At 37.5% G+C, this 27582-nt stretch overlaps 1 protein-coding gene across 3 annotated transcripts in view; it reads left to right on the top strand.

Moving 5' to 3' along the window:
• NOX4 (NADPH oxidase 4) overlaps positions 1–26362 on the top strand; it is a 181419-nt gene extending 155057 nt beyond the window's left edge. For 2 of the 3 annotated variants that reach the window (XM_027532138.1, XM_027532140.1), the window contains 4 exons: positions 712–820; positions 4977–5045; positions 6449–6549; positions 24209–26362. In XM_027532138.1, coding sequence (XP_027387939.1) covers positions 712–820; positions 4977–5045; positions 6449–6549; positions 24209–24329 — 400 coding nt within the window. In that variant the 3' untranslated portion in view covers positions 24330–26362. Of the gene's footprint in view, positions 1–711; positions 821–4976; positions 5046–5722; positions 5743–6448; positions 6550–24208 lie in introns of those variants that run through there. The other variant, XM_027532139.1, reaches the window with a different exon arrangement.
• Positions 26363–27582: the final 1220 nt, after the last annotated feature.

Below are 27582 nucleotides of genomic sequence, written 5' to 3'. Positions count from 1 at the left end.
AAATAATAATTTGAAGTGATGTGTTTGAATGATATTTTGATTCTAAAACCTTGATATAAATTTGGGACCTTTTGAGAGGTTCTTAAAAAAATAACTATATTCCAAGCCAGAAATTAGTTGTTTCTGAAAACATATTGCAAGTTATTTGGACACCTAAAGTTTAAACAAGGGAGTAATATTTTGTTAACCTCAAGCTTACTTCATAATTATAAGGAGGAATCCAGACTTGGAATTGTGAATTGCTGGAATGCATTACATAGTAGGTGGTTGTGAAATCTCTTTCTTTAATGATTATTAAGAAGGGGATAAACAACCAGCTTTCCGGAATGGTTTTGGCTCATTTTGCCTGGAACCCAGGGCAAGATGACCATTGGCGCCCTTCTGAGTGATAGAATTAACAGAAAAATAAGAAAACTTTTTTCCTGAGATGCAGAGATGATCCAGGAGTTTAGTTTATTGCCAAGTGGAATGGGTAATATGCATATAGTATCCACAAACACGAACACTTTAATTCATGGATTATATTGTATCTCTGACTCAGTATATTGCATTTTAAATTGAGAATTAGAGTAAGTGGTGTATCAGATACTAGAATGTAGATGACTGTTTTCTCTGTAGATTACCTACTAATGAGAAGCAAAATTTCAAGGATATAGGGATTCTTAATTCTTTTGCCATCATAATCAGTCCTGTGTTATTTCATTTTTAAAGGGATGACTGGAAACCATACAAGCTTAGAAGATTGTATTTTATTTGGGTATGCAGAGATATCCAGTCCTTCCGCTGGTTTGCAGACTTACTCTGTGTGTTGTATAACAAGGTAAAATTAGGTTTCTTTTTACTTTTGCAGTCTTTTAAATTTTAAAAGTAGCCATTTTATTTCAAATTATAAAAGTAATAGGTGCTCATTATAGAATAATATGCAGAGGAGTAGTGAGGAGGAAAAATATCCCTTAAGCTTAAAAAAAAAAAAAACAGAGATAGAATCTTTTAATAATTTGGTGTACATCTTTTCAGATATTGGTATCTGTGAATTTGTATATCTAGGACATGTTTTAACAGAATATTTTAACATGGAAATGAATGCATATGGTTGGTAATACATGCATATCGAAAACATATTATGCAAATATGAATGCAAATGGGATTGTGACTGAGGACAGATGGAAGAAAACATCTGCAGACAATTACTGTAACACTTTTCAGCCTTTATTCTCATAGTTCGTATCTCCAACTTCAACATTCCAAGTGGATCATCAGCCAACTTCTGGCCCAGTGTACAGAATTTCAAAAATCCCGAATTCTAAGCTGTATTCCTTCCAGAGATGAAAGCAGGCATTTTCATCTATCTTACCTGTAACTTTTACTTGTTTATTAATATATCTATTTTTAAGTTATTCAGGTAATACATATATGCATCATTGCTACAGATTTTTGTAATCTACATGAAGTAACATCACCATCTAATCCACATAACCAGATGTTACTCATGAGCATTCTGAAAATTCTAACATACTATTTGTATTGTTCCGCAAATTGCTTTTTTAAAGTGTATTTCTATCTAACCAGACACAAAAGGGCAAATATTGTGTGATTCCTTTCATATAAGGGACCTGGAGTAGTCTAATTCATAGAGACAGACAATAGAATGGTGGTTGCCAGAGGTTTTCCAGAGGGAAATGGGGCGTTACTGTTTAATGGGTATAGAGTTTCAGTTTGGGAAGATGAAAAAATTCTGGAAATGGATTGGTGATGATGGTTGCACAACCATATGAATATATTTAATGCTAATCAACTGTATACTTAAAAACAGCTAAAATGATCAATCTTATGCTATGAGTATTTTACCACAATAAAAAAAAAAAGTGCAAATTCCTGGGACTCACCAAGGGCCTGCTAAATCAGGAGGAAAAAAACAGACAGATGAGAAGCCACTGAAAGGATTTGAGTAGACCGATATGATTGTAGGTCATCTTGAGAGTATATGTGAAAATACAATTCTCGGAGTACTGCAGCTTCCAGAGGAGCAGAAAATGGGTAATAAGTCAGGAAAGGAGATTAATCAGAGTGGCCAGTGAGGCGGTAGGAAACCAAGAGGTAGTAGTTCTGTACTTAAGGTTAAGAGAGGAGAATCTTTCAAGAAGAACATCATCACCGCTTTCAAGTGTGTGTTTTCTCTAGATTAATGTCTAAAACTGGACTTCCTGAGTTGGAGGCTGTGAGGACTTTAGGAATGAATTTAAATTTGTAATAGGTACTGACAGAATGTCCCCCAAAGATGCTAAAACAATTTACATTTCCACCAAAGGATATAAGAGAAATTTATTCCAAACATTATATTACCAATCTTTTACATTTCTAGTCATTTCTTAAACAAGGGGATCTCACTGTATTTTTCCTTGAAACAAATGAGATTGAACCTCTCTTCCTCTGCTTATCAACCACTTGTATTTCTTGGGAGTTCCCATTTCTACCTTTGCCTGTTTTTCTAGATTAAAATTTTCTTTCTTGAAAAGATATAGAACTTATAATTGCATCCAAGAGCACATTTAAATAATAGATGCTTTATAGGGCAAGTAGCAGAGCAGGAAAGGAATAAAGGAAATAAAAAATATATAAATGGCTGGATATTCAAAGTAGTTGAATCTTAAAATTTCTTCTCAAGTTTTTTGGTGGATATGTTTAATACTTAGGAATCCATGGAATAAATAATATAAATGCTTAAAACTAGTGTAAACAATGGGGTGTTGATTATCTTCTACACACACCTCTGCACACCTGTTTTGATTTTTCACATCAAGAGCTGGGGATGGACATGGGTCCTTTGACCCTCTGAGGGTGATGTTAAAAGGAAAAGACTTTTATTTTCTGCATTTGCAAATGAGTTACCAAATTCAGCATGTGTGTGTGTGTGTGTGTGTTTTAGTAAATACTGTTTTTTGTCTACAATGAGGGATAAGCTAAAATGGAGACATTGATGTTTAAAATGCGTTATTTAAATCTGCATTCTTCTCTCTGGAGCCTGTGGGCACCGAACACATTATTGATGCAGCAGTTATTGGCGTGATCTCAGAGCAGCATCCCGGGAGACATTTAAGACAAAAATCAGTGCAAGTCATGTGTTTTGTGAGGGGCTGTCCATTACTGGCACTTGGAAATTCCTCCATTCCTTCACAGTTAAGATTCGTGCATCCTGATTCAATTCATAAAGGGCTTTAAAATGACTTTACTGTTTGGATATAACTTGAGGCATCTGTGGCATGGAATATAATTATTATATTTTAAGAATATTATGGGTTCTGAGAATCATCACTTATCACTTTCAAAATAAAATAGGTTTTTATTGGGATTTTATAATTTAGCATTGCCACCTATCAGAGAATGTGTAGTTTTAGTTCTGGAGGAAATCTGTGAGATGAGGTCATTGTCCTAATGAGGAAACTGGGGCCTGTGTAAGTTGAGTGCCTCTCTAGAAGTCTCAAGGTCAGACAGTGATAGCAATAGAAACACGTCTCTTGGTCACCTGCCAGGTGCCCTTACTACTGTAAAGGGTGCCAGAGGGGTTCTATAACCTCACTTAGTCACTCTGTATTTGCAAAATAACTTTTTTCATTCCTAAAACTTTGAGCTTGAGTCCCAATATATCCCTTAAAAATCATTATTTTCACGCTCTATAAAAACAGTTGTTGTTGAGTTACTAAGTCACGTCCAACTCTTTGCAACCTCTGTCCTCCACTATTTCCTGGAGTTTGCTCAAATTCGTGTTGAGTCAGTGATGACATCCAACCATCTCACCCTCTCTTGCCCTCTTCTCCTCTTGCCCTCAATCTTTCCCAGCATCAGTGTCTTTTCCAATGAGTTGCCTCTTCACACAGGTGGCCAAAGTATTGGAGCTTCAGCAACAGTCTTTCCAATGAATAATAGCAACAGGACTTGGAATCAGTTGGTTCCTTTGCTGCAATAAGATCCAGCAAAACTGTACCCTCTCCAGCAAGCCTACTGTGCACACTGACGCTCAGTGATAGTTTGGCTGCTGCAGAAGTGCTGGTCTCTTCTGGGCCTTTCCTCAGATTCGACACATCAGATACTCATCTCTGTTCTCCAGAATGTACCATGGTTGTTGTGTTCCTTCCTTCTCCTGATTTTGATTTCTTTCCCTTCTCTTTAGCATTTCTTTGTTTTAGGGAGGTGAAAGGAGGCCCTAAGAAGAATAACATTTTTTTAAATGTAGATTTCACAACTCAGGATTCAGCCAGGGCAAGGCCAGGGTCGTGAGCAGATTCGTTTTGCCTTCTGGATGAAAGAAGCATCTGGGTCAAAACCCTTTTACGCCCTTTGTTGAATTCACTTTTCTTTGGATATTTTTCTTGGTCCATTTATTTTTCAAGATATCAAAGTGTTTGAGAGCTTTCCCAGACACTTTTATTTTGGCACATACACTCCCTGCCTCATACATTTTTATATAAGGGGAATCACTGCTGCATAGGAAGGAGGTAGGAATGATTCCATTCCATTCCTACCTCATTTGTTTTCATTTGTTTTGGTTTCTGTGATGCCTAGCATGCATTTTGTGTATCACTTTTGACTTTTTTGAAAAGAAAATCATGTTCTGTCTGAGTGAAATCGTGAGTAAAATTTAGAGACTCAGCAAATAAAATAAATAAGTGAGAGGATTTAAAGGAATATTACTATAGTATTTAGCATATTTGATTTTGTGTCTATGAAGATAGCAGAACTAATCCCATCCATTTCCTTCATCATAACTAATTAAATCTGTCAGGGACAGGTTATTAATGTTAGAATGCCATGTATGTGGTACACATATATGTGTGTATTATACACATTTGCTCGTAGATGTTGGCTGTGGTAAGACCAGATACATCTTAACAGATTGCAGAATCACATATGTTAGGTTAGGAGAGAATCTGTGAATACAGAACACAGTTTAATGTCTATTTACTTTTATGTCCTCTCAGTTTTGGCAAGAGAACAGACCTGATTATGTCAACATTCAGCTGTACCTCAGTCAGACAGATGGGATACAGGTATGTGACTGGATGTTATTGTAAATTAAACAAGTCTCTTGAGAACAGATGATTTACTGTAGGGGCTGTGCTGGAAGAAAATTTCTGCAGGTGGTTTGAAGAGACGATTCCCAGAGGAAAGCCACTTTTGGAATGTATCCAGCAAACTCACGGCTCATCCTTGAAGTCAACCGTTTTCTGCCTTTCATCTGTCCTCACCTGGGACTGAAGTGGACCTTGGAGCTCATCTCTCTCCTTTTCACTGTCACCTCACCTAGAGATGAGAACACAAGTGAATAGTTTTGTGATTGTGTTCATCGAGGGGTGGTTTTATGTGGCAAGAGAAGATAAGGTCATACACAATTAAGCTTGTTTCTCTTAAAGGGAAACTAAAAAACGAAACATCCATCATGCATTATTTACTTCACTGCTAGACGCTGTATTGAGCATCTCATACATATTTTCTCATGTGATTCCAACAGATTCAAGAGGTAAATGATATTGTGATCCCCATATCATAGGTGAGGAAACGCTATATAGACAACACTGAAGAGATGGATAGCCATGTAAACCCGGGCGTGAATGCTTTCACAAGTTTTATTGTTGTATTTTCCATCATATATTTTCTGTAATTCTTTGAATGCAAAATATGAATGCTTGTCTGTTACTTCAAAACTAATTTACGCCTATTTTTTTAGTCAGATTTCTACCCTACTTGGTACGTAAAAACATTTTATTTTATACTGTCATGAAGCAAATCAGAATCATTATGCCTCATGGTTTTGCAGTGATTAAGATATGAAGCATAAATTACATCTGGTTCTCAGTTTGTCTCTCTGGGACTCGGACACTTCTCTTTCTCACTTGACTCTCTTTACCATCAATTCAGATCTAATACTCTTGTTAATTGCAAACAGCAGTCCATTAGAAGTTGTTTTGATAGATCCCAAATTTGCAGCTCTGCTGTATTAGACTGTCATGTTCAGGATCATTTCCCCAAATTTATGATGATAATTTGCAGTATCTTACTCATATAATGAGCCAAATATGACAACTTTGCAGTACAAAAATGCTTCAACAAAGCTTATGTGTTGCGCCCTCTTTGAGATGAGGCAATTAGAATGCATTCTTTAATGCTGCAGTTGCTTCATAATGAAGCAACTGACTGAAGTCTAGGAAAGTCAGTCTAGGAAAGTCAGTCATTTGTACTAATGGTTTTCAAGAAGATAATGGATTTTAAAGGGAAAGAGGGAGGAAATGGTGCTTCTAAATGATTATACTTAATAGGTTGCCATTTGACACTTATATTCTTTATGTCACAGCAATTTGGTAGGAAGCCACAGAACCAGGAAAGATGATGTTATAGAAATGAATTATTTGCCCAATTCTGTGTCATATAAAGCATAGTGCTTTCTTTTTGGCAGAAGATAATTGGAGAAAAATATCAAGCACTGAATTCAAGACTTTTTATTGGACGTCCGCGGTGGAAACTTCTGTTTGATGAAATAGCAAAATGTAACAGAGGGTAAGGACCTTCCTCAAAAAATTTGACATGTGGCTAATGATCAAATTAAAATATTAAAGATTACTTACTAATCGGTTTGAAAATTACAGAGTCACTTAAATACTCAACTATCACTACTGAAGATGGAAGCAAAGCAAGAACCACCTCAAGTATCTGTAATGCCAAATAATTAAAATTTGGCTTCAAAACAGTCTATAAAGTATTTATGAACCAAACTGTCATACCTACTTTTAAATTTGCATAGATCCCATAGCACAATTTAGGTCATCACTGGGAAAGTTTTTGTAAATCACATTAGCAAACAAGGGAGCTCTTCAAATAGTTTTGATGCATTTAAAAATTAGATTTTTGGTATATTTTTACCAGAATGAATACTTTTTTTTAAAAACTTAGTTTTTAAAACTCTTAGAGATTTTAATATTTCTCTAAATCAGAAATATTTCCAAACATATTTTTTCTTGTAAGCTATAATTCTATAAAAAAATCTTAGAGTTACGGGCTATCTGTTTATGATCTGAAGAGATTACAGTTGAAAGAAAGCATTCATTTTGGGGTATAGACTAGGGACCCTGTTTGGTAATCTGTAAATTACCATCAGATCAGATCAGTCACTCAGTCGTGTCTGACTGATTGCGACCCCATGAATCACAGCACGCCAGGCCTCCCTGTCCATCACCAACTCCCGGAGTTCACTCAGACTTACGTCCGTCGAGTCAGTGATGCCATCCAGCCATCTCATCCTCTGTCGTCCCCTTATCCTCCCGCCCCCAATCCCTTCCAGCATCAGAGTCTTTTCCAATGAGTCAACTCTTCAAAGGAGGTGGCCAAAGTACTGGAGTTTCAGCTTTAGCATCGTTCCTTCCAAAGAAATCTCCTTCAGAATGGACTGGTTGGATCTCCTTGCAGTCCAAGGGACTCTCAAGAGTCTTCTCCAACACCACAGTTCAAAAGCATCAATTCTTCAGCGCTCAGCCTTCTTCACAGTCCAACTCTCACATCCATACATGACCACAGGAAAAACCATAGCCTTGACTAGATGAACCTTTGTTGGCAAAGTAATGTCTCTGCTTTTGAATATGCTATCTAGGTTGGTCATAACTTTCCTTCCAAGGAATAAGTGTCTTTTAATTTCATGGCTGCAGTCACCATCTGCAGTGATTTTGGAGCCCAGAAAAATAAAGTCTGACACTGTTTCCACTGTTTCCCCATCTATTTCTCATGAAGTGATGGGACCGGATGCCATGATCTTCGTTTTCTGAATGTTGAGCTTTAAGCCAACTTTTTCACTCTCCACTTTCACTTTCATCAAGAGGCTTTTTTGTTCATCTTCACTTTCTGCCATAAGGGTGGTGTCATCTGCATATCTGAGGTTATTGATATTTCTCAAGGTAATCTTGATTCCAGCTTGTGTTTCTTCCAGTCCAGCGTTTCTCATGATGTACAGGGCAATGATCTATACAAATTCTAAAAGCATTTTGAAAACCATATACACATTCACACATTTTAAAGTTGGCATTGAAAAAGTTTTATCAGAACTTTAAATAGTTCCAAAGGCTGCAGTTTCTAACATATTGCAGATATTGACATTTTAAAATTAATAAAACTTTTAACATATCTGCTGGAATCTAAATATCATAGTTTCTCTATACCAACCTCATATATTTGTGCCTTTTGTAACTTTCATGGTCAGTTAGAAATTTTATATCACTCTTTTGTCTACTGGAACTAAAACTTCTATCCTGTCTAACCTGCAGAATTTTACCAAATTCAGTATAATTTTGCACTTTAACGAATCATACTTTTACTGGTAAGCTAAACATACTTATGCAATAAGAATGTATATAAATTGAAGATTTAATTTTTAAAATTTCCTGTGACTCTAAGGAATCGGTGATCATTTTTTTATAATTATTAATATATAGTTGATTAATTCATAATTTTAAAGGTGTATTTGATAAATATAAAAGGATATTTGATTTTAATTGAATGAGGCAGCCTGTTAGATGACAAGTTTTTTTTTAAAACTACAGTTTACAAATTTATGGTTGAATATAATGTATTGAAATAATCTCTGATTCGTCATGGTGTTTTGGCGACACCTTCAGAGACTTTGTTTTGGAATCATGGTTTGAAACCCCTTAAGCAAAATCTAAAAAGGAAAACAGTGACCCATGTAATTCAGACTGCATCCGTGTTTGAAAGCACTTCTGCATTTCCTTCCCTTTGTGAAATAACTGTGGGTTAAAGATGAAAGCAAAGATGGGCTTGATAAAGGACAGAAATGGTATGGGCCTAAGAGAAGCAGAAGATATTAAGAAGAGGTGTCAAGAATACACAGAACTGTACAAAAAAGATCTTCATGACCCAGATAATCACGATGGTGTGATCACTGACCTAGAGCCAGACATCTTGGGATGTGAAGTCAAGTGGGCCTTAGAAAGCATCACTACGAACAAAGCTAGTGGAGGTGATGGAATTCCAGTTGAGCTATTTCAAATCCTGACAGATGATGCTGTGAAAGTGCTGCACTCAATATGCCAGCAAAATTGGAAAACTCAGCAGTGGCCACAGGACTGGAAAAAGTCAGTTTTCATTCCAATCCCAAAGAAAGGCAATGCCAAAGAATGCTCAAACTACCACACAATTGCACTCATCTCACACGCTAGTAAAGTAATGCTCAAAATTCTCCTAGCCAGGCTTCAGCAACACGTGAACTGTGAACTTCCAGATGTTCAAGCTGGTTTTAGAAAAGGCAGAGGAACCAGAGAAAAAATGGCCAACATCTGCTGGATCATTGAAAAAGCAAGAGAGTTCCAGAAAAACATCTATTTCTGCTTTTGACTATGCCAAAGCCTTTGACTGTGTGGATCACAATAAACTGTGGAAAATTCTGAAAGAGATGGGAATACCAGACCACCTGATCTGCCTCTTGAGAAATCTGTATGCAGGTCAGGAAGCAACAGTTAGAACTGGACATGGAATACAGAATGGTTCCAAATAGGCAAAGGAGTACATCAAGGCTGTATATTGTCACCCTGTTTATTTAACTTCTATGCAGAGTACATCATGAGAAACACTGGAGTGGAAGAAGCACAAGCTGGAATCAAGATTTCCGGGAGAAATATCAATAACCTCAGATTTGCAGATGACACCACCCTTTGGCAGAAAGTGAAGAGGAACTGAAAAGCCTCTTGATGAAAGTGAAAGTGGAGAGTGAAAAAGTTGGCTTAAAGCTCAACATTCAGAAAATGAAGATTATGGCATCTGGTCCCATCACTTCATGGGAAATAGATGGGGAAACATTGGAAACAGTGTCAGACTTTTTCTGGGGGGTTTCCAAAATCACTGCAGATGGTGACTGCAGCCATGAAATTAAGATGCTTACTCCGTGGAAGAAAAGTTATGACCAACCTAGATAGCATATTGAAAATCAGAGACATTACTTTGCCAACTAAGGTCCATCTAGTCAAGGCTATGGTTTTTCCAGTGATCATGTGTGGATGTGAGAGTTGGACTGTGAAGGAGGCTGAGTGCTGAAGAATTGATGCTTTTGAACTGTGGTGTTGGAGAAGACTCTTGAGAGTGCCTTGGACTGCAAGGAGATCCAACCAGTCCATTCTGAAGGAGATCAGCCCTGGGATTTCTTTGGAAGGAATGATACTAAAGCTGAAACTCCAGTACTTTGGCCACCTCATTTGAAGAGTTGACTCATTGGAAAAGACTCTGATGCTGGGAGGGATTGGGGGCGGGAGGAGAAGGGGGCGACAGAAGATGAGATGGCTGGATGGCATCGCTGACTCGATGGACATGAGTCTGAGTGTGAACTCTGGGTGTTGGTGATGAACAGGGAGGCCTGACGTGCTGCGATTCATGGGGTCGCAAAGAGACAGATACAACTGAGCGACTGAACTGAACTGAACTGAATGATGAAAGCATTTTTTAGAAAGCAGAGGTCCTTTGTAATACACAGGGTTCTAGTTAAAGGTGAGGTATCGGATAAAGAAAAAAGTCAACTCATTTTGGTAATATTCTTTCCATTCTTTCCTCAAAATCACTCACCTTAGATGAGGTAATCTTCTCATACTCACCTGAGTCTTCCCATGTACCACAGACTCCTTCCCTAATGACATTTCAGTTCAGTTCACTTTAATTGCTTAGTCGTGTCCAACTCTTTGCGGCCCAATGGACTGCAGCATACCAAGCTTCCCTGTCCATCACCAACTCCCGGAGATTGCTTAAACTCATGTCTATTGAGTTGGTGATGCCATCCAACCATCTCATTCTCTGTCATCCCCTTCTCCTCCTGCCTTCAATCTTTCCCAGCATCAGGGTCTTTTCTAATGAGTCAGCTCTTCGCATCAGGTGGCCAAAGTATTGGAGTTGCAGCTTCAGCATCAGTCCTTCCAATGAATATTCAGGACTGATTTCCTTTACAACTGATTGCTTTGATCTCCTTGCTGTCCAAGGGACTCTCAAGAGTCTTCTCCAACACCACAGTTGAAAAGCAGCAATTCTTTGGTGCTCAGCTTTCTTTATGGTCCAACTCTCACATGCATGCATGACTACTGGAAAAACCATAACTTTGATTAGACGGGCCTTGTCAGCAAAGTGTTGTCTCTGCTTTTTAATATTCTGTCTAGGTTGGTCATAGCTTTGCTTTCAAGGAGCAAATGTCTTTTAATTTCATGGCTGCAGTCACCATCTGCAGTGATTTTGGAGCCCAAGAAAAGAAAGTCTGTCACTGTTTCCATTGTTTCCCCATCTATTTGCCATGAAGAGATGGGGCTAGATGCCATGATCTTTGTTTTTTAGAATGTTGAGTTTTAAGCCAGGTCTTTCACTCTCCTCTTTCACTTTAATCCAGATGCTTTTTAGGTCCTCTTCACTTTCTGCCATAAGGGTGGTGTCATCTGCATATCTGAGGTTATTGATATTTCCCCCAGCAATCTTGATTCCAGCTCATGCTTCATCCAGCCCGGCATTTCAAAAGATGTACTGTGCACTCCAGTACTCTTGCCTAGAAAATCCCATGGATGGAGAAGCCTGCTAGTCTGCAGTCCATGGGATCGCAAAAGAGTTGGACATGACTGAATGGCTTCACTTTCACTTTTCACTTTCACGCATTGTAAAAAGGAAATGGTAACCCACTCCGGTATTCTCCCCTAGAGAATCCCAGGGACGGGTAAGCCTGGCGGGCTGCCATCTATGGGGTTGCACAGAGTCGGACACAACTGAAGTGACTTAGCAGCAGCAGCAGCAGCAGCACTCTGCCTATAAGTTAAATAAGCAGGGTGACAATATACAGCCTTAATGTACACCTTCAGACAAGCATTCCTTTATTTTCATAGTCTAGTGCTGAAAACCTGGATAGTTTGTTTCCTTGTTTTGCTCGTTCAGCTCAATTCTAAAACCAAACCCCAAAACAGTAGAGGGTGATTTGCAAGAAATTACACTGGGATTTTTGGTTTCTTTGGTTAGTTCTGCAGAGTTCTGCTTTGTTATGCTATTCATATTGCAAGGGATTTTGTATGTTTGTTCCTTTGTTTGTTCATTTTCTTAAAAAAACAAAGCTGGTTTGAGAAGAGCAAGTGTGTACCACGTACTGTTGATGCAACAGTATTAATGCAACACTTTAACTTTGTGTTTTTGCTTGGGACAGGCACTTAAAACGCATTATTTTTTGAAAGATTTTTGTGTAGCATTACTAGGACAAGAATGGATCAACATCTTAAGGGCTCATTAACTGGAAAAAGGCACTATTTAAATAGAAGTCTGCATTTTAGATGTAAAATTTTGGTTTAATTCATTGACATGAATTCCTGAGAGAATATAAAGAAGTAAAAATAGAGAAGAGAGGCATAGAAATTTGCACAAATGTTTGAGAGTGGTCTCTTCCTTGTATGTCTTTCTAAAAATAATTTATTACACCTGAGATTCAGTTTCCTATTGTTTATAATAAATATGTATGTCATTTCTTAACTTAGTTGCATGTACACATCATGCAAAGGGGGAGATAAATAATTAACTTTATGTGAGCTTTGGAGTAGAGAAAACTCTTCTGTGATTGGATGAAATGTCTGAGATGTATCTATATTTTACTACTTAATGGTATTTTGAAAATAAAACAAATTAAGTGTACCTAGGTTTGGTCTCTGACATTTGCTCCTGTGTCCCTGAGTCATGTCACTCAAACTTTCTGAATCTGTAATACAAGGAGTGAATAATCTCTAGGAGTAAATAAACTTTCATTATATGAGATCATACGCTTTAAAGTGTTGATACGATAGGAAAATATTCACAAATATATTGAACACTTATGGAACTAGTTGCCAACATCTGTCCCCAAACAACATTGTCTGCTGGCAGCTAAGTTTGTCTCTACTCATCTCTACAAAGTTTTTGTAGGCAAATCTCTAGATGGTTGTTGAATTGCAGTAACCTATTGAAAATTTGTGCAAATGAATTACAAAGATGAGTTGTAGATCTTGAAAAGGTGTAGGATGTCACTGTTAGTGAAAGTGACATGGGAAAACCCTCCAAATAACACAAAGATCTCCTAGAGTTAAATACTTAACAACTGGATGACAAAATTTTTAAAAAAATCATATATGGTGCTTTAAAAATAATGTTTCTGTTGTGAAGTATTTAAGATAAGCCTTTAGGAAATCTGCAAAATTTGAAAATCTAAATCTACATTTGCCTATGAAAGCCAAGAAAGCAAATGGTATCTTCTCATCATAATGCAGTGTTGACAGAGACTATATACAAATTGTATACAAACAGAGACTGTCAAAAATGAGACAAAATGTCTTATTCCCTTTTCATCTTAATGACAACTATACTATTACTGTTTTTTTGGTGATTATATTTTTTCGGTAGTACAGTTTTATTCATTTTAAGTAAGCCATTGTGTCTAGCCCTGGTTTTAATGGTAACCTACATTTTACCAATGTAATAATTTATTTTCATACTTTTTTTTTTTATTATTTTCTTTCTTCTGCTCCTTTGGGTTTAATTAGCTCTTCTTTTACTAGTCACTTTAAGATGGAACCATAGCTCACTGATTTAGATCTTTGTCTTTTTATAATAAAAATGTTTAGTACTATAAATTTCCCTCTAAACATCACTGTAGCTACATACCACAAATTTTGATGTGTCTTATTTTCATCTTTACATACATCAAAATTTTTCTAAATTTTTCATGTGATTTCATTCTATCCCGCTGGTTATTTATTTTTAAAACCTGCATTTGTTTGTTCATTTTCGGCTGTGTGTGGGCTTTTCTCCAGTAGCCGTGTGTGGGTTTCTCTTTGCGGTGGCTTCTCTTGTTATAAGCATGGGCTCTAGCGTGCTCAGGCTTCGGTCATTTCAACATGTAAGCTCAGTAGTTCTGGCTCTGGATTAAAATATTGTTCATTTGTCCAGCTTTATTGAGAAATAATTGACATACAGTTGTGTACAGTGTAACAATTGGATATCTCTCTGTTGCAAAATGACTACCAAAATAAAGTTAGTTAACATATCACCTCACATAATGACAAAGTTTGTGTGGCGAGAACTTGTAAGATCTACTATCTTCCTAGCTTTCAAACATACAGTGTAGTATTACTAACTATAGTCACCATGCTGCCCCTTACATCTAGAACCTACTCCTCTTGTAGCGATAAGTTTGTAACCCTTTGTCTGTCTTCACTCACCCCCGACCTCCCCTACCTGCCCCTGGCAACCTCCAACTCACTTTCTATCAGTTTGGGGTTTTTAGATTCCGCAGATGAGTGAGATCATACAGTATTTGTCTTTCTTTGTCTGATTTATTTTACTCATCATGATGCCCTCAAGTTTCATCCATACTGTTGCAAATAGTAAGATTTTCTTATGTTTTATAGCTGAATTTTATTTCGGTGTGTGTGTGTATCGCCTCACATCACAGTTTTCTTTGCCCACTCATCCATCTATGGACACTAAGGTTGTCTCCGTGTCTTGACTGTTCTAGATAATACTGCCATAAACATAGGGATGCAGATAACACTTCAATGCAAGTGATTTCCTTTTCTATGAATATATGCACAGTAGAGGGATTGTTGTATCACATGACAGTTTTATTTTTAATTTTTTTTGAGAAACCGCCAAATGATTTTCCATATGGGTTATATCAATTTACATTCTCAGAAGTGTACAAAGATTTCCTTTTCTCCACATCCAGGCCAACATTTGCCTTTTGTAAAAATGTCTATTCAGTTTTTCTACCTATTTTTTAATTGTGTTATTTGTTTTTTGACATTTTATGAGCTGTTAATATATTTTAAATATTGACCTTTTATCAGTCACATCATTTGCAGTCATTTTCTCCCATTCAGTAGGCTGTCTTTTCATTTTGTCAACAGTATCCTTTGCTGGGCAGGAGCATGTAACTTTATATGGCCCCATTTATTTTTTTAATTAATTAATTTCTTTTGATTGTAGAGTAATTACTTTACAACATTGTAGTGGTTTTTGCCATACATTGACATGAATCAGCCATGGGTGTACAAGTGTCCCCCGTCCCGAACCCTCCACCCACCTCCCTCCCCATCCCACCCCTCAGGGTCCCAGTGCACCAGCCCTGCTGTCTCCTGCATGGAACCTGACCTGGCGATCTGTTTCACCTATGGTAACATACGTGTTTCAATGGTATTCTCTCAAATCATCCCACCCTCGCCTTCTCCCACAGTGTCCAAAAACCTGTTCTTTACATCTGTGTCTCTTTTGCTGTCTTGCATATAGGGTCATCATTACCGTCTTTCTAAATTGCATATATATGCGTTAATATACTGTATTTGGTGTTTTCCTTTCTGACTTACTTCAGTCTGTGTAATAGGCTCCAGTTTCATCCACCTCATTAGCACTGATTCAAATGCATTCTTTTTAATAGCTGAGTAATAGTCCATTGTGTATCTGTACCACAGCTTTCTTATCCATTCGTCTGCCAGTGGACATCTAGGTTGCTTCCATGTCCTAGCTTTTGAAAACAGTGCTGCAGTGAATATTGGGGTACATGTGTCTCTTTTTATTCTGGTTTCCTCAATGTGTATGCCCAGCAGTGGGATTGCTGGATCATAAGGCAGTTCTATTTCCAGTTTTTTAAGGAATCTCCACACTGTTCTCCATAGTGGCTGTACTAGTTTCCATTCTCACCAACAGTGTAAGAGGGTTCCCTTTTCTCCACACCCTCTCCAGCATTTATTTTTTGTAGACTTTTTGATAGCAGCCATTCTGACCGGCGTGAGATGGTACCTCATTGTGGATTTGATTTGCATTTCTCTGATAATGAGTGACGTTGAAGATCTTTTCATGTGTTTGTTAGTATATGGCCCCATTTATTTTTACTCTTGTTTCCTTTGCCTTAGGATACAGATCCAAAAACATGTTCAGTTCAGTTCAGTCACTCAGGCGTGTCTGACTCTTTGTGACCCCATGAATCACAGCACGCCAGGCCTCCCTGTCCATCACCAACTCCCAGAGTTCACTCAGACTCACGTGCAAAAACATGTTACTGTGATTTATATCAAAGAATGTACTGAGTATTTTTTCTAGGAGTTTTATGGTTTCCAGTCTTATATTTAGGTCTTTCATCTGAGATGATTTTTGTGTGTGGTTTGAGAAGTGGCTCTAATTTCATTCTTTTTACATGTAACTGAACAGTTTTCCAAACACCACAAACAAATTCAGCAATACATTAAAAGGAGTATACCCCGTCACCAAGTGGGATTTATCTGAGAGATACAAGTATGGTTTAATAACTTTATATCTTGTATGGTTGGTATATCATAAACCAACGTGAAACTACATTAAAAAATTGAAGAATAAAAATCATATCATCTCAATAGATGCAGAAAAACCTTTTGACAAAATTCAGCATCATTCAGTGAATTCAGTAGCATTCAACATACTCTTCAAAAGATAAAATCTCTTCAGTGGATAAAGAGGGAACATAATTTAACATACTAACCCTATATGATAAGCCTGCAGCTAATATCTTACTCAGTGGTGAAAAGTTCAAAGCATTTCCTCTTATTGGATTATGATTATTATTATTTATTTTTGCTAGTAAATTATATGAATTTCTTCTATATTTTATATATTTCAGACATGTAGTTTGTATGTTCTCCCATTCCCTACCTTGCCTTTTTATTTTGTTGGTCATTTGTTTTACTGTGCAGAAGCTTTTTAATTTAATGTTATCCCGCTTGTTTATTTTTGGCTTTGTTGCTTGTATTTTTGTTGTCAGTTTCACCAGAAATTATTTGGTATCAGAAATTATTGCCAATACCCCTGTCAATGAGTTTTTCCCCTGTGTTCCTTCAAACATCTAATAGTTTAAGGTCTTGATGAAAGTGAAAGAAGAGAGTGAAAAACTTGGCTTAAAACTCAACATTCAGAAAACTAAGATCATGGCATCCAGTCCCATCACTTAATGGCAAATAGATGGGGAAACAATGGAAACAGTGAGAGGCTTTATTTTGGGGTGCTCCAGAATCACTGCAGATGGTGACTGCAGCCATGAAATTAAAAGACACATGTTCCTTGAAAGAAAAGCTATGACCAACCTAAACAGCATATTAAAAAGCAGAGACATCACTTTGCCAACAAAGGTCCATCTAGTCAAAGCTATGCTTTTTCCAGTAGTCATGTATGGATGTGAAAGTTCGACTATAAAGAAAGCTGAGCACCAAAGAATTGATACTTTTGAACTGTGGTGTTGGAGAAGACTCTTGAGAGTCCCTTGGACTGCAAGGAGATCCAACCTGTCAATCCTAAAGGAAATCAGTCCTGAATATTCATTGGAAGGACTGATGCTGAGGTTGAAACTCCAATACTTTGGCCACCTGGTCAGCTCCAAAGAGCTGACTCATTGGTAAAGATCCTGATGCTGGGAAAGATTAAAGGCAGGAGGACAAGGGAATGACAGAGGATGAGGTGCTTGGATGGCATCACCGACACGATGGACCTGAGTTTGTGTAGGCTCCGGGAGTTGGTGATGGACAGGGAGGCCTGGCGTGCTGCAGTCCATGGGGTTGGAGAGTCGGACACGACTGAGTGATTGAACTGAAGGTCCTGGAGTCAAGTCTTTGATTTCTTGAGAGTTAACTTTTGGGGTAGTATGAAATAGGGTGCAATTCCATTCTTTTACATGTGAGTATCCAGTCTTCCCAACACTGTGTATTGAAGAGACTGTCTTTTCCTCTTTGAGTATGCTGGCTTCCATGAATTGAGTTATAGTCAGGGCTTCCCAGGTAGCTCAGCTGGTAAAGAATTCACCTGCAATGCAGGAGACCCGGCTTCAATTCCTAGGTTGGGAAGATCCCCTGGAGAAGGGCATGGCTACCCATTCCAGTATTCTGGCCTGGAGAATTCCATGGACTGTATGGGGTTGCAAAGAGTGGGACATGAGTGAGCAACTTTGACTTTCCAGCAGTTTACCTTTGCTTTCTATTTATCTCATTTGTTCTTTCCTCCTTTCTTTACTTTCTTTTCAATTTAGTACTTTTTTATGATTCCATTTTTTTCTCCTGTAGTGGCACACTAGCCTTACTTCTCTGTTTGACTTTAGTTACTTTCCTAAGGAATTTTTTCCCAAGTTGTAATCCTTGAACAACATAACTTGGAAACTTGTTGGGAAAACAAATTATTAGAGCTGTATCCAAGATCTGCTGAATCAGAGCATCTAGGAATAGGGCCTTGCTATCTGTGGTCTGTGAATTATCTTAGGTGATGCTAATGAAGTTGATATTGGAGAAGCATTTCTATAGCTTTATATTGTATAGCATTAGCTTATCATAGTGTATTTCAAACAATATTATCCCACCTCATGCACTTCCATCCCCCTACATCTCTTTGGCTTTTGTTCTTATTTATCTTTCTTCTACATGTACTATAAATGCCACAATTTATTACTACTTTTGCTTTAAATATCAATTATATTTTAAAGAGATTAAAAATTAGACAAAATATTCAGTATACTTATTTACAGATTCACCATTTATGGTGTCCTTCATAGCTTTGGGTAGATTTACATTTCTTTTTTTTCTAGCTGCATACAAATTATTTTATTTCATAATATATTTACTCTAAAATGTCATACCTACAATGGTTTTTGATTACATTTCAGTTTTTAAATTTATTTTTATTGGAGTGTAGTTGATTTACAATCTTGTGTTTCTTTCTGCTATAGATTTACATTTCTATATGATTTCTGATGAATTCCATTTATATACCTTAAAGGGCTAATTCACTGGTGATAAATTCCCTTACCTTCTGTTAGAAAAGTTTGTATGTCTTTAATCTTGAAAATTACAATATTTTTGTTTGGTATAGAATTTGCTTGAGATAGAATAGTTGACCTTATTTGGTCTTTTAACACTTTGAAGATTTCACTTCATTGCCTCTGACTTAACACAGTTTGTGACAAGAAGTCTATCCTTCATCTCCTTCACCTTCTACTTATTATTTGTAAATGTGTCTCCACCCCTACCTCTGCCAGCTGCTTTCATGTTGTTCTCTTTGTAACTGATTTTCAGAGTTTCATTTGTTGCCTATAATGTTGTGTGTATGTGGATATCCTCCTTCAGTTCAGTTCAGTTCAGTTGCTCAGTTGTGTCCGACTCTTTGCGACCCCATGAATCACACCATGCCAGGCCTCCCTGTCCATCACCAACTCCCGGAGTTCATTCAAACTCACGTCCATTGAGTCAGTGATGCCATCCAGCCATCTCATCCTCTGTCGTCCCCTTCTCCTCTTGCCCCCAATCCCTCCCAGCATCAGAGTCTTTTCCAATGAGTCAGCTCTTCACATGACGTGGCCAAAGTACTGGAGTTTCAGCTTTAGCATCAGTCTTTCCAAAGAACCCCCAGGACTGACCTTTAGAATGGACTGGTTGGATCTCCTTGCAGTCCAAGGGACTCTCAAGAGTCTTCTCCAACACCACAGTTCAAAAGCACCAATTCTTCGGCGCTCAGCTTTCTTCACAGTCCAACTCTCACATCCATACATGACTACTGGAAAAACCATAGCCTTGACTAGACGGACCTTTGTTGGCAAAGTAATGTCTCTCCTTAGGGTTCATTAGATCATTGGATTTGTTTGTTTTATCAAATTTGCAAAAATGTTGGCAATTATTTCTTCATTTTTTCCTTTCCTTTCTGTCTTACTTGTCTTGAGACTCTGATAACATATGAAAGATTGCCTGCTATTGTCCCTTTTGACCTTGAGGCTCCATGTACTTTTCTGCTCATTTTTGTTCTTTCTGTGCATCCATTTGGATAGATTCTGCTGCTATATCTTCAGGTTTGCTTATCTTTTCTTCTTCAGTGCATATTCTTCTGTTAACCCATTAGGTAACCCATAGTATATTTATCATTTTAAATTTACATTTTATCTCTAGAATTTCCATTTAGGCCTTTAAAAAATCTTTTTCCTTTCTCATCAAGCTGATGCTTAACCTTAAACATATGAAGCATGTTTCTCATCACTGTTTCAATGACCATATCTGGTAATTCCATCATTTCTGTCATTTTTGTCCTGATCATTTTTGACTGATCTTTTCTTCTTTATTAGTTTGCTAGGCCTTCCATAGTAAAATTCCACAGGGTTGATGGATTAAATAAGTTTACGTTCTCACCATTCTGGGAACTGAAATTTAAGGTAATAGCAGGAAACAGTGACAGACTTTATTTTGGGGGGCTCCAAAATCACTGCAGATGGTTCCTGCAGACAAGAAATTAAAAGACGCTTGCTCCTTGAAAGAAAAGCTGTGAGAAACATAGCATATTAAAAAACAGAGACATTGCTTTGCCAACAAAGGTCCGTGTAGTCAAAGCTATGGTTTTTCCAGTAGTCGTGTATGGATGTGAGAGCTGGACCATAAAGAAGGCTGAACACCAAAGAATTGCTGCTTTTGAATTGTGGTGTTGGAGAAGACTGTTGAGAGTCCCTTGGACTGCAAGGAGATCAAACCAGTCAATTGTAAAGGAAATCAGGCCTGAATGTTCATTGGAAGGACTGATGCTGAAGCTGAAGCTTCAATACTTTGGCCTCCCAATGCGAAGAGCTGACTCGTTGGAAAAGACCCTGATGCTGGGAAAGATTGAAGGCAGAAGGAGAAGGGGACGATGGAGGATGAGATGGTTTGATGGCATCATTGACTCAATGGACATGAGTTTCGGCAGGCTCCAGGAGATGGTGAGGGACAGGGAGGCCTGGCGTGCTGCAGTACATGGAATCCCAAAGAGTCAGACATGACTAAGCAACTGAACAACAAAAACAAGGGTTGATTTCCTCTGAGACCCTCCTTGCGTTGCAGAGGACCACCCTCCTCCTGTCTCTTCACATGGCCATTCTTTTATCTGTGTATGTGCATCTCTAGTGTATCTTTAATGCCTTCTCTCATAAGGACCCTACTCAGATTGCAATAAGGTTCACCCTAATAACATCATTCTAGCTTAATTATGTCTTTAAAGGCCCTACATCCCAATATAGCCACATTCTGGGGTACTGAAGGTTAGAGTTTCAACCTGTGAATTTGGGGGAGGGGCAAGATTCAACCCCTAACACTTAGTTACAATTCATAATTTCTTGTTACATACATTTCTGGTAATTTTTTGATTTGGGCGGAATGACTCACAAACTGGAATCAGGATTGCAGGGAGAAATATCAACAACCTCAGATATGCAGATGATATCACTCTAATGGCAGACAGCAAAGAGGAGCTAAACAGCCTCTTGATGAGTGTGAAAGAGGAGAGTGAAAGAGCTGGATAAAACTCAACATTCAAAAAACGAAGATCATGGCCTCCAGTCCCATCCCTTAATGGCAAATAGGTGGGGGAAAACTAGACAATAACAGATTTTATTTTCTTGGGCTCCAGAATCACCACAGTTGGTGACTGCAGCCAAGAAATTAAAAGACACTTGCTCCTTAGAAGAAAAGCAATGGCAAGCCTAAACTGTGTATTAAAAAGCAGAGACATTACTTTGCCTACAAAGGTCTGTACAGTCAAAGCTATGTTTTTTCCAGTAGTCATGTATGGATGTGAGATCTGAATAATAAAAATAGCTGAGCACTGAAGAATTTATGCTCAAACTGTGATGCTGGAGAAGACTCTTGAGAGTCCCTTGACTAGCAAGGAATCAAACCACTCAGTCCTAAAGGAAACCAACCCTAAATAGTCATTGGAAGGACTTGCTGAAGTTGAAGCTCCAAAACTTTGGCCACATGATGCGAAGAGCCAGCTCACTGGAAAAGACATTGATGCTAGGAAAGATTGAGGCAAAGAGAAGGGGGCAACAGTGGATGAGATGGTTTGATGTCATCACTGACTCAATGGACATGAGTTTGAACAAACTCTGTGAGATAGTGAAGGATAGGGAAGCCTGGTATGCTGCAGTTAATGGGGTCACAAAGAGCAGGACAAAAGTGAGTGACTCAACAACAACAATTTTGTACTTTTAGATGTCTAATGCCAAAATTTATTTATTCTTTTCAATACTGTTGCACTTGTTTCTGGCATACAGTTTTGTTACTTGGGTTTAGTTTGATCTTTCCAGAGCTGGCTTTTAAGCTATGTTAGTAATGTCAGGAAGATCCCCTGGAGGAGGAAATGGCAACCCACTCCAGTACTCTTGCCTGGTAAATCCAATGGACAGAGGAGCATCGTGGACTACAGTCCACCGGGTTGCAGAGTTGGATGCAACTGAGCACACTTGCACACACAGTATGAGGCCAGAGCGCCCTGCAGTCTAAGGCTGAAAGTAAGGTGAGTAGGTGAAGTCGCTCAGTCATGGACTGTAGCCTACCAGGCTGCTCCGTCCATGGGATTCTCCAGGCAAGAACATTGCAATGGCTTGCCATTTCCTTCTGCAGGGGATCTTCCCAACCCAGGGATCAAACCCAGGTCTCCCACATTGCAGGCAGACAGTTTACCCTCTGAGCCACCAGGGAAGCCCAGTCTAAGGCTAATTTTAGCAAATCCTGCCTACCCTTTGCAAATAAGGTAATACCTTTTAAAGTCTCCTATCCATTGCCAATATATTATATGTAGGTATTTCCATTTTAGCTTGTGGTAATATGAATTGTTGATAACCTTATATAAACTCAGAATTTTTTGGCCGGCTTCTTCCTAGTAGTTCTTTGCCCAGCTTCACAAGGAGCTTAGCACTCAGCCAAAGACTTCAAGATACTTCCCTGCAGATCTCCAGAGCTTCTTTCTTTTGATATCACCTCACTTTCCATATAGCTGCTTTAGTCTTCATGAACTCCATTCCTTTCTCTTTAACTCAGTAAGACCACCAGTCTCTGCATGGGTTTCCCTCTTATGAGCTTCAGCTTCTTTTTTAAATCATTTGTTACATTATTTTTAATTTTTTTTAATTGGAGGATAATTGCTTTACAATGTTGTGGTGGTATCTGCTGTACATCAGTGCAAATCAGTCATAATTATGTATATATCCTCTCCGTCTTGAGCTCCCCGCCTTCCACCCCTCTTGTGCTTCATCTTTTAAATCACCTTCAGGCAACAAGTAGAGACAATTTTTGTGCTCACCTTATTTTTTTCATTTTTCTTAGGGATGAACAGTTCTGTGCTGCCTGTTGGCCCGTATCTGGAAATAATAGTTTTATATATTCTTTGTTTTGTCCTATTTTTTAAATGGAAGAGGGTAAATCTAGTCCCTATTACTCCATCATGGGTTCAGGTAGAAATTTATTTTGTGGTTCTTTGTTTCATTTTTCAAGGTTAAAAGTTTTCAATAAGCCTATATTTTCAGTATTTATTATAAATTTAGGTACCCATTTAAATGGATTATTTTTCTGTTCAGCAACAATTATTCTCAGATAATGAATACATACTGTATTTGTCCAAGCTGTGATTAGAATCATTAATCATTCTGATATCTTAGGAAGAATTCAATACAGATCAACAAACTTTGAAGAAAATCAATGTGAAATAGTAGTCATTTCATAGAATGTATTTATTCTATTTGTTAGGAATATGTATAATTTGTCTACTGAAATATTGGTGAATAATAAAACCTGCTTGGCATTTGTTACAATTATTGTGGAACATAAATAAAAGAAAATGTATCCAGATTAATATTCTTTTTGTTTTAATGTGGACATAAATTAGTCACTTAAAATTATTCTTCCAAATGGGTAATAGCTTCCTTGTCGTTTGTCTTATTCACCACGTCTGGTAAAAATCCATGAGATCTTTAGAGAAGAAAATTGTCTGCAAAGCATCAAGTATGAGAAGAACTGATATGGTCCAGGGTGGATGGGAATCTGTTCATATGTCACATGTGAGGCAGTTGACATCTATCAGTTGCTGCTCTTGACTTGATTTCTGCTCTCATCAGTGACATGCAGACTGCTCAGTCTCTCTGATAATTAACAAATATGTGTTATATTTTTTGAATTATCTTGATTTCTAGCATAGAAAGCATGAGGTAAATAAAATATCTTCTCTTAAATTTGGTAATACAGTGGTTGGAAAATTATTTGAATACAAAGATGTATACATCAAGAAATTAACTTTATTAACACTTTAAACACACTACTGAAACATACTTGTCACGTTCTGCCTGATTTTCCATCTGATTTTCCATTTTCTCTCTTTGTCTTTCCAGGAAAACAGTTGGTGTTTTTTGCTGTGGACCCAATTCGATTTCTAAGACTCTTCATAAGCTGAGTAATCGAAACAATTCCTATGGGACAAGATTTGAGTACAATAAAGAATCTTTCAGTTGAAAACCTCTGAGATGAACAAGGACTCTAAAGAAGGAATGAGTGCAATTTCTAAAGCTTTGAAATGCAGCTGAATCAAACAGCTGTGTCATGCCAAACAGTAGCAAGGTTTTCTTATTTATGATTATTTAAAATGGAAATGCAGAGAGAATGTGGCAGGATGACAGGTCACATTACACATTTAATCTGGAAACCAAAGAGGCCCTGAAGGATATCTGATGTGATTATTCACTTTTCACTGCTCAGATTAAAAGAAAACTATTAGGTGCACACTGTTGATTTTTATGGCAGATTCAAGAACTCCCTAGTGAGGAGTTGCACTTGCTCATTGTGAGGCTGATAGCCTTGGTTCTCTTTTAAATTGTTTTTGGTTGAACAAATGCAAGATTGAACAAAATTAAAAATGCATTGAAACTCAGATTACATTTTCTACATGAGTATAAACAGAGAAGCATTGATTTAGAACAGCTCCAGGCCAACATACTAGGTGTCTGAAAATACAGCACAGGATTCTGAGTTGATACGGGTACTCTGTGCCGCTTGCTCACTACTGATGCTAATACTTGATATCTGTAGGCTTTATGCTCAATGAACCTTTTGCAGATGCTGATATAGTATCTATTGATATAATATCTATTGATTTTTTTAATATTTTTCTTTCATCTTTGTTCCTGCCCTCCCTTGGCATGTGTTAGACACGATGATTTAATCACTCCTTTCCATTCCCAATTTATTTAATCTATACTATTGCATTTTAATGAGGAAATGTCATTAATGTAAATTATAAAGGGACTTACAGACTGATAATTTTTTTTCCTTTTTCAGCATTTTGACCTCCATTATTATTTCCTTTTTTCCCCAGTGTAGTTTATCTTTAGGTTTTAGTCTCTTAGTCTGCATTTTGAAGACCAAAGGGTATTGTGTTGCCAGTGGTCACTGAGATATAAATTTTTCTCTTTTTTTCACACATTGGTTTATAATGGAGACAAAGTGTGGTCACTTCCTTGAATAGGAAACCTGTATTTTACTCTTTATACAAGAGGAAATACTTAATCAGCTATGGAAATTTAAGTTCTGAATCAAGAATATTAGTGTTGCACTGTCTGGCATTCTGGGTCTTGATACAGAATTACTGAGTTTAAAGTCACTGTAGGGACTGTGCTGTGTGATCCTATCAGCTTATGCTCCCTGCCCATTATATTCTCAGCTCAGAAAATATATTTCACTACCTTAAGAATTAAGGCATTTTTACAATTTAGTAGTTTTCTTTTGTAGACTTGCTATGAAATATAGCACATTGCTGAAATCAGCAACATAGCTTGTCTTGCCTTTGTTAAAATTTTCCGTGAGATAACATAACATGATAGATTCTACTGTCATCTTTTTGCTCTGACTCACCAATAGCGATCAAGCATGCTAAACCACCGAGCGTTAAATGCCCATAAACATATTACAGCTATTTCTTCCTCTCCTTGGAACTCTTTCTTGTTCTCTCTGGAAGGAAAGTGAGTCAGAAAAAGATATGGGAAATGTGCAATGTTCCTGCAGATTTAGCTCTGAAGGCATATTTAATAACCAGTACATCTTGGCAATACTTTCTCAAATAAAAATAATTTTCATAAAAACACATAACAGGAGAAAACTGGTAAAAAGAAAAGAGTTAGTACAGGCTTACATGCAACATGCAAAGAGTTGCTTACATGCAACATTCTTTACTAATTATAATTTATTTATGTGATTATGTTAATAAATCTCATTCCAGTAAAACTGGCGGAAGAAGAATGATCTTTCCAAGTAGGTCTGCTATACTAGATGAAACTCTTTGCCTATTTTATTTATTCCAGTGGATGTTCAAACGCTGAGTGTTAGACATAGGTAATTTTTGCTTCTGTAAGTAGGAATGAAGCTAGGACTTCGTCCTGTGTGTATGAGAGCTTTGTTTTGTTTTGAGGAATTCTTTTTCTGGGGCTAATTCTTATCAGACTGATCTTTAAAAAGTAATTTTAATGACAATAAATGTTAAAATTGAAATGGTATCCTTAAAATCTCTGTAAGCTTACTTCAGGTTGGCAAAAGATAAAGCAGGCAGTTTTTTCACGAGATGGCACAAAGTTGAGTGTGCAGCGGTGTAACCATAGGCATTTCAGTCCTGGGGCTGTTAATGTCCCTGGCTAATGGTGTGACTACGGAAAATTGCTCTTCACTCTGGGATGAAGATGTCTCATTTGGACCAGACCTGTAGTTATTAGTCTTTTAGTAATGTATATTTTTGAGAACTTGATTAAAATGAATATTGTGACACACTTACAAAATATTACATTTAATTTTGGCAGGCCCACAATCTCCAAAAGCAGTGGCTCCTTTTTGAGAACCTCTGAACAAAATAAGCGTTTTACGGGGTTCAGTGGGTTAAGAATCCACCTGCAATGCAGGGGACACAGGAGACACAGAAGACACGACTTTGATCCCTGGGTCAGGAAGATCCCCTGGAGGAGATCACGGCAACCCAGTCCGGTATTCCCAGCTGGAGAAGGCCATGAAAGAGCAGCCTGGCGGGCTGCAGTCCCCAGGGTAGCAATAAGTTGGACGTGACTCAGCTACTGAGCACACACACAAACAGAGGATCATCTTTATAATTGTTAATTGTTTTTAACCTATACCTTTCAGTTCTCTGATTTTTTTGGAGGAAACTCAATTTTTTTATAGGATTGCTCTAAGAAATGAACTATGTAGACAAAGGAAAGGAAAGACCAAGAATCCAGTGGAATTTACCATTCAGTTTTTAATCTTTTTTGGATCTCCTGTTTTGTGTAAGGGATTTTGTGATTTTTACGTATCAATTTTATAATAGTAAACTCAGAGTCACACACATACACACAGACCCCACTCACATACATTTAGAGCTTGCTGTTTTTGTCTTTTGGGGTGTTTTTTCATTTTGTCTTTGTTTTTTTTAATTCAAGTTAAAGTTTAGATGATTGATAGTGTTATTTTTTTTTTAATTTAGTGACTTTAAACACCACTCAGGCATTGTGATGGTATAAACATTTAAAACAAAGAAATAAAGCAGTGTAAACAAAGCATAGGCTGAATTGATTTAGTCAATGTATCCATGTTACTCATAACCCCCAAATCAGAGTTTGTTTGAAGCATTAACATCACGTAATGGATTTAAATTATAAGTCATCATTAAAGAGGCTTGCTGGAAGCAAATGGGCCAGGATTGTCATCAATAGATCAAGTTGGTGATAAAGAA

The sequence above is a fragment of the Bos indicus x Bos taurus genome, chromosome 29 (genome assembly GCF_003369695.1).
Source record: "Bos indicus x Bos taurus breed Angus x Brahman F1 hybrid chromosome 29, Bos_hybrid_MaternalHap_v2.0, whole genome shotgun sequence".
Lineage (NCBI taxonomy): Eukaryota > Metazoa > Chordata > Mammalia > Artiodactyla > Bovidae > Bos > Bos indicus x Bos taurus.
This window is presented reverse-complemented; position numbering and strand designations above follow the sequence as displayed.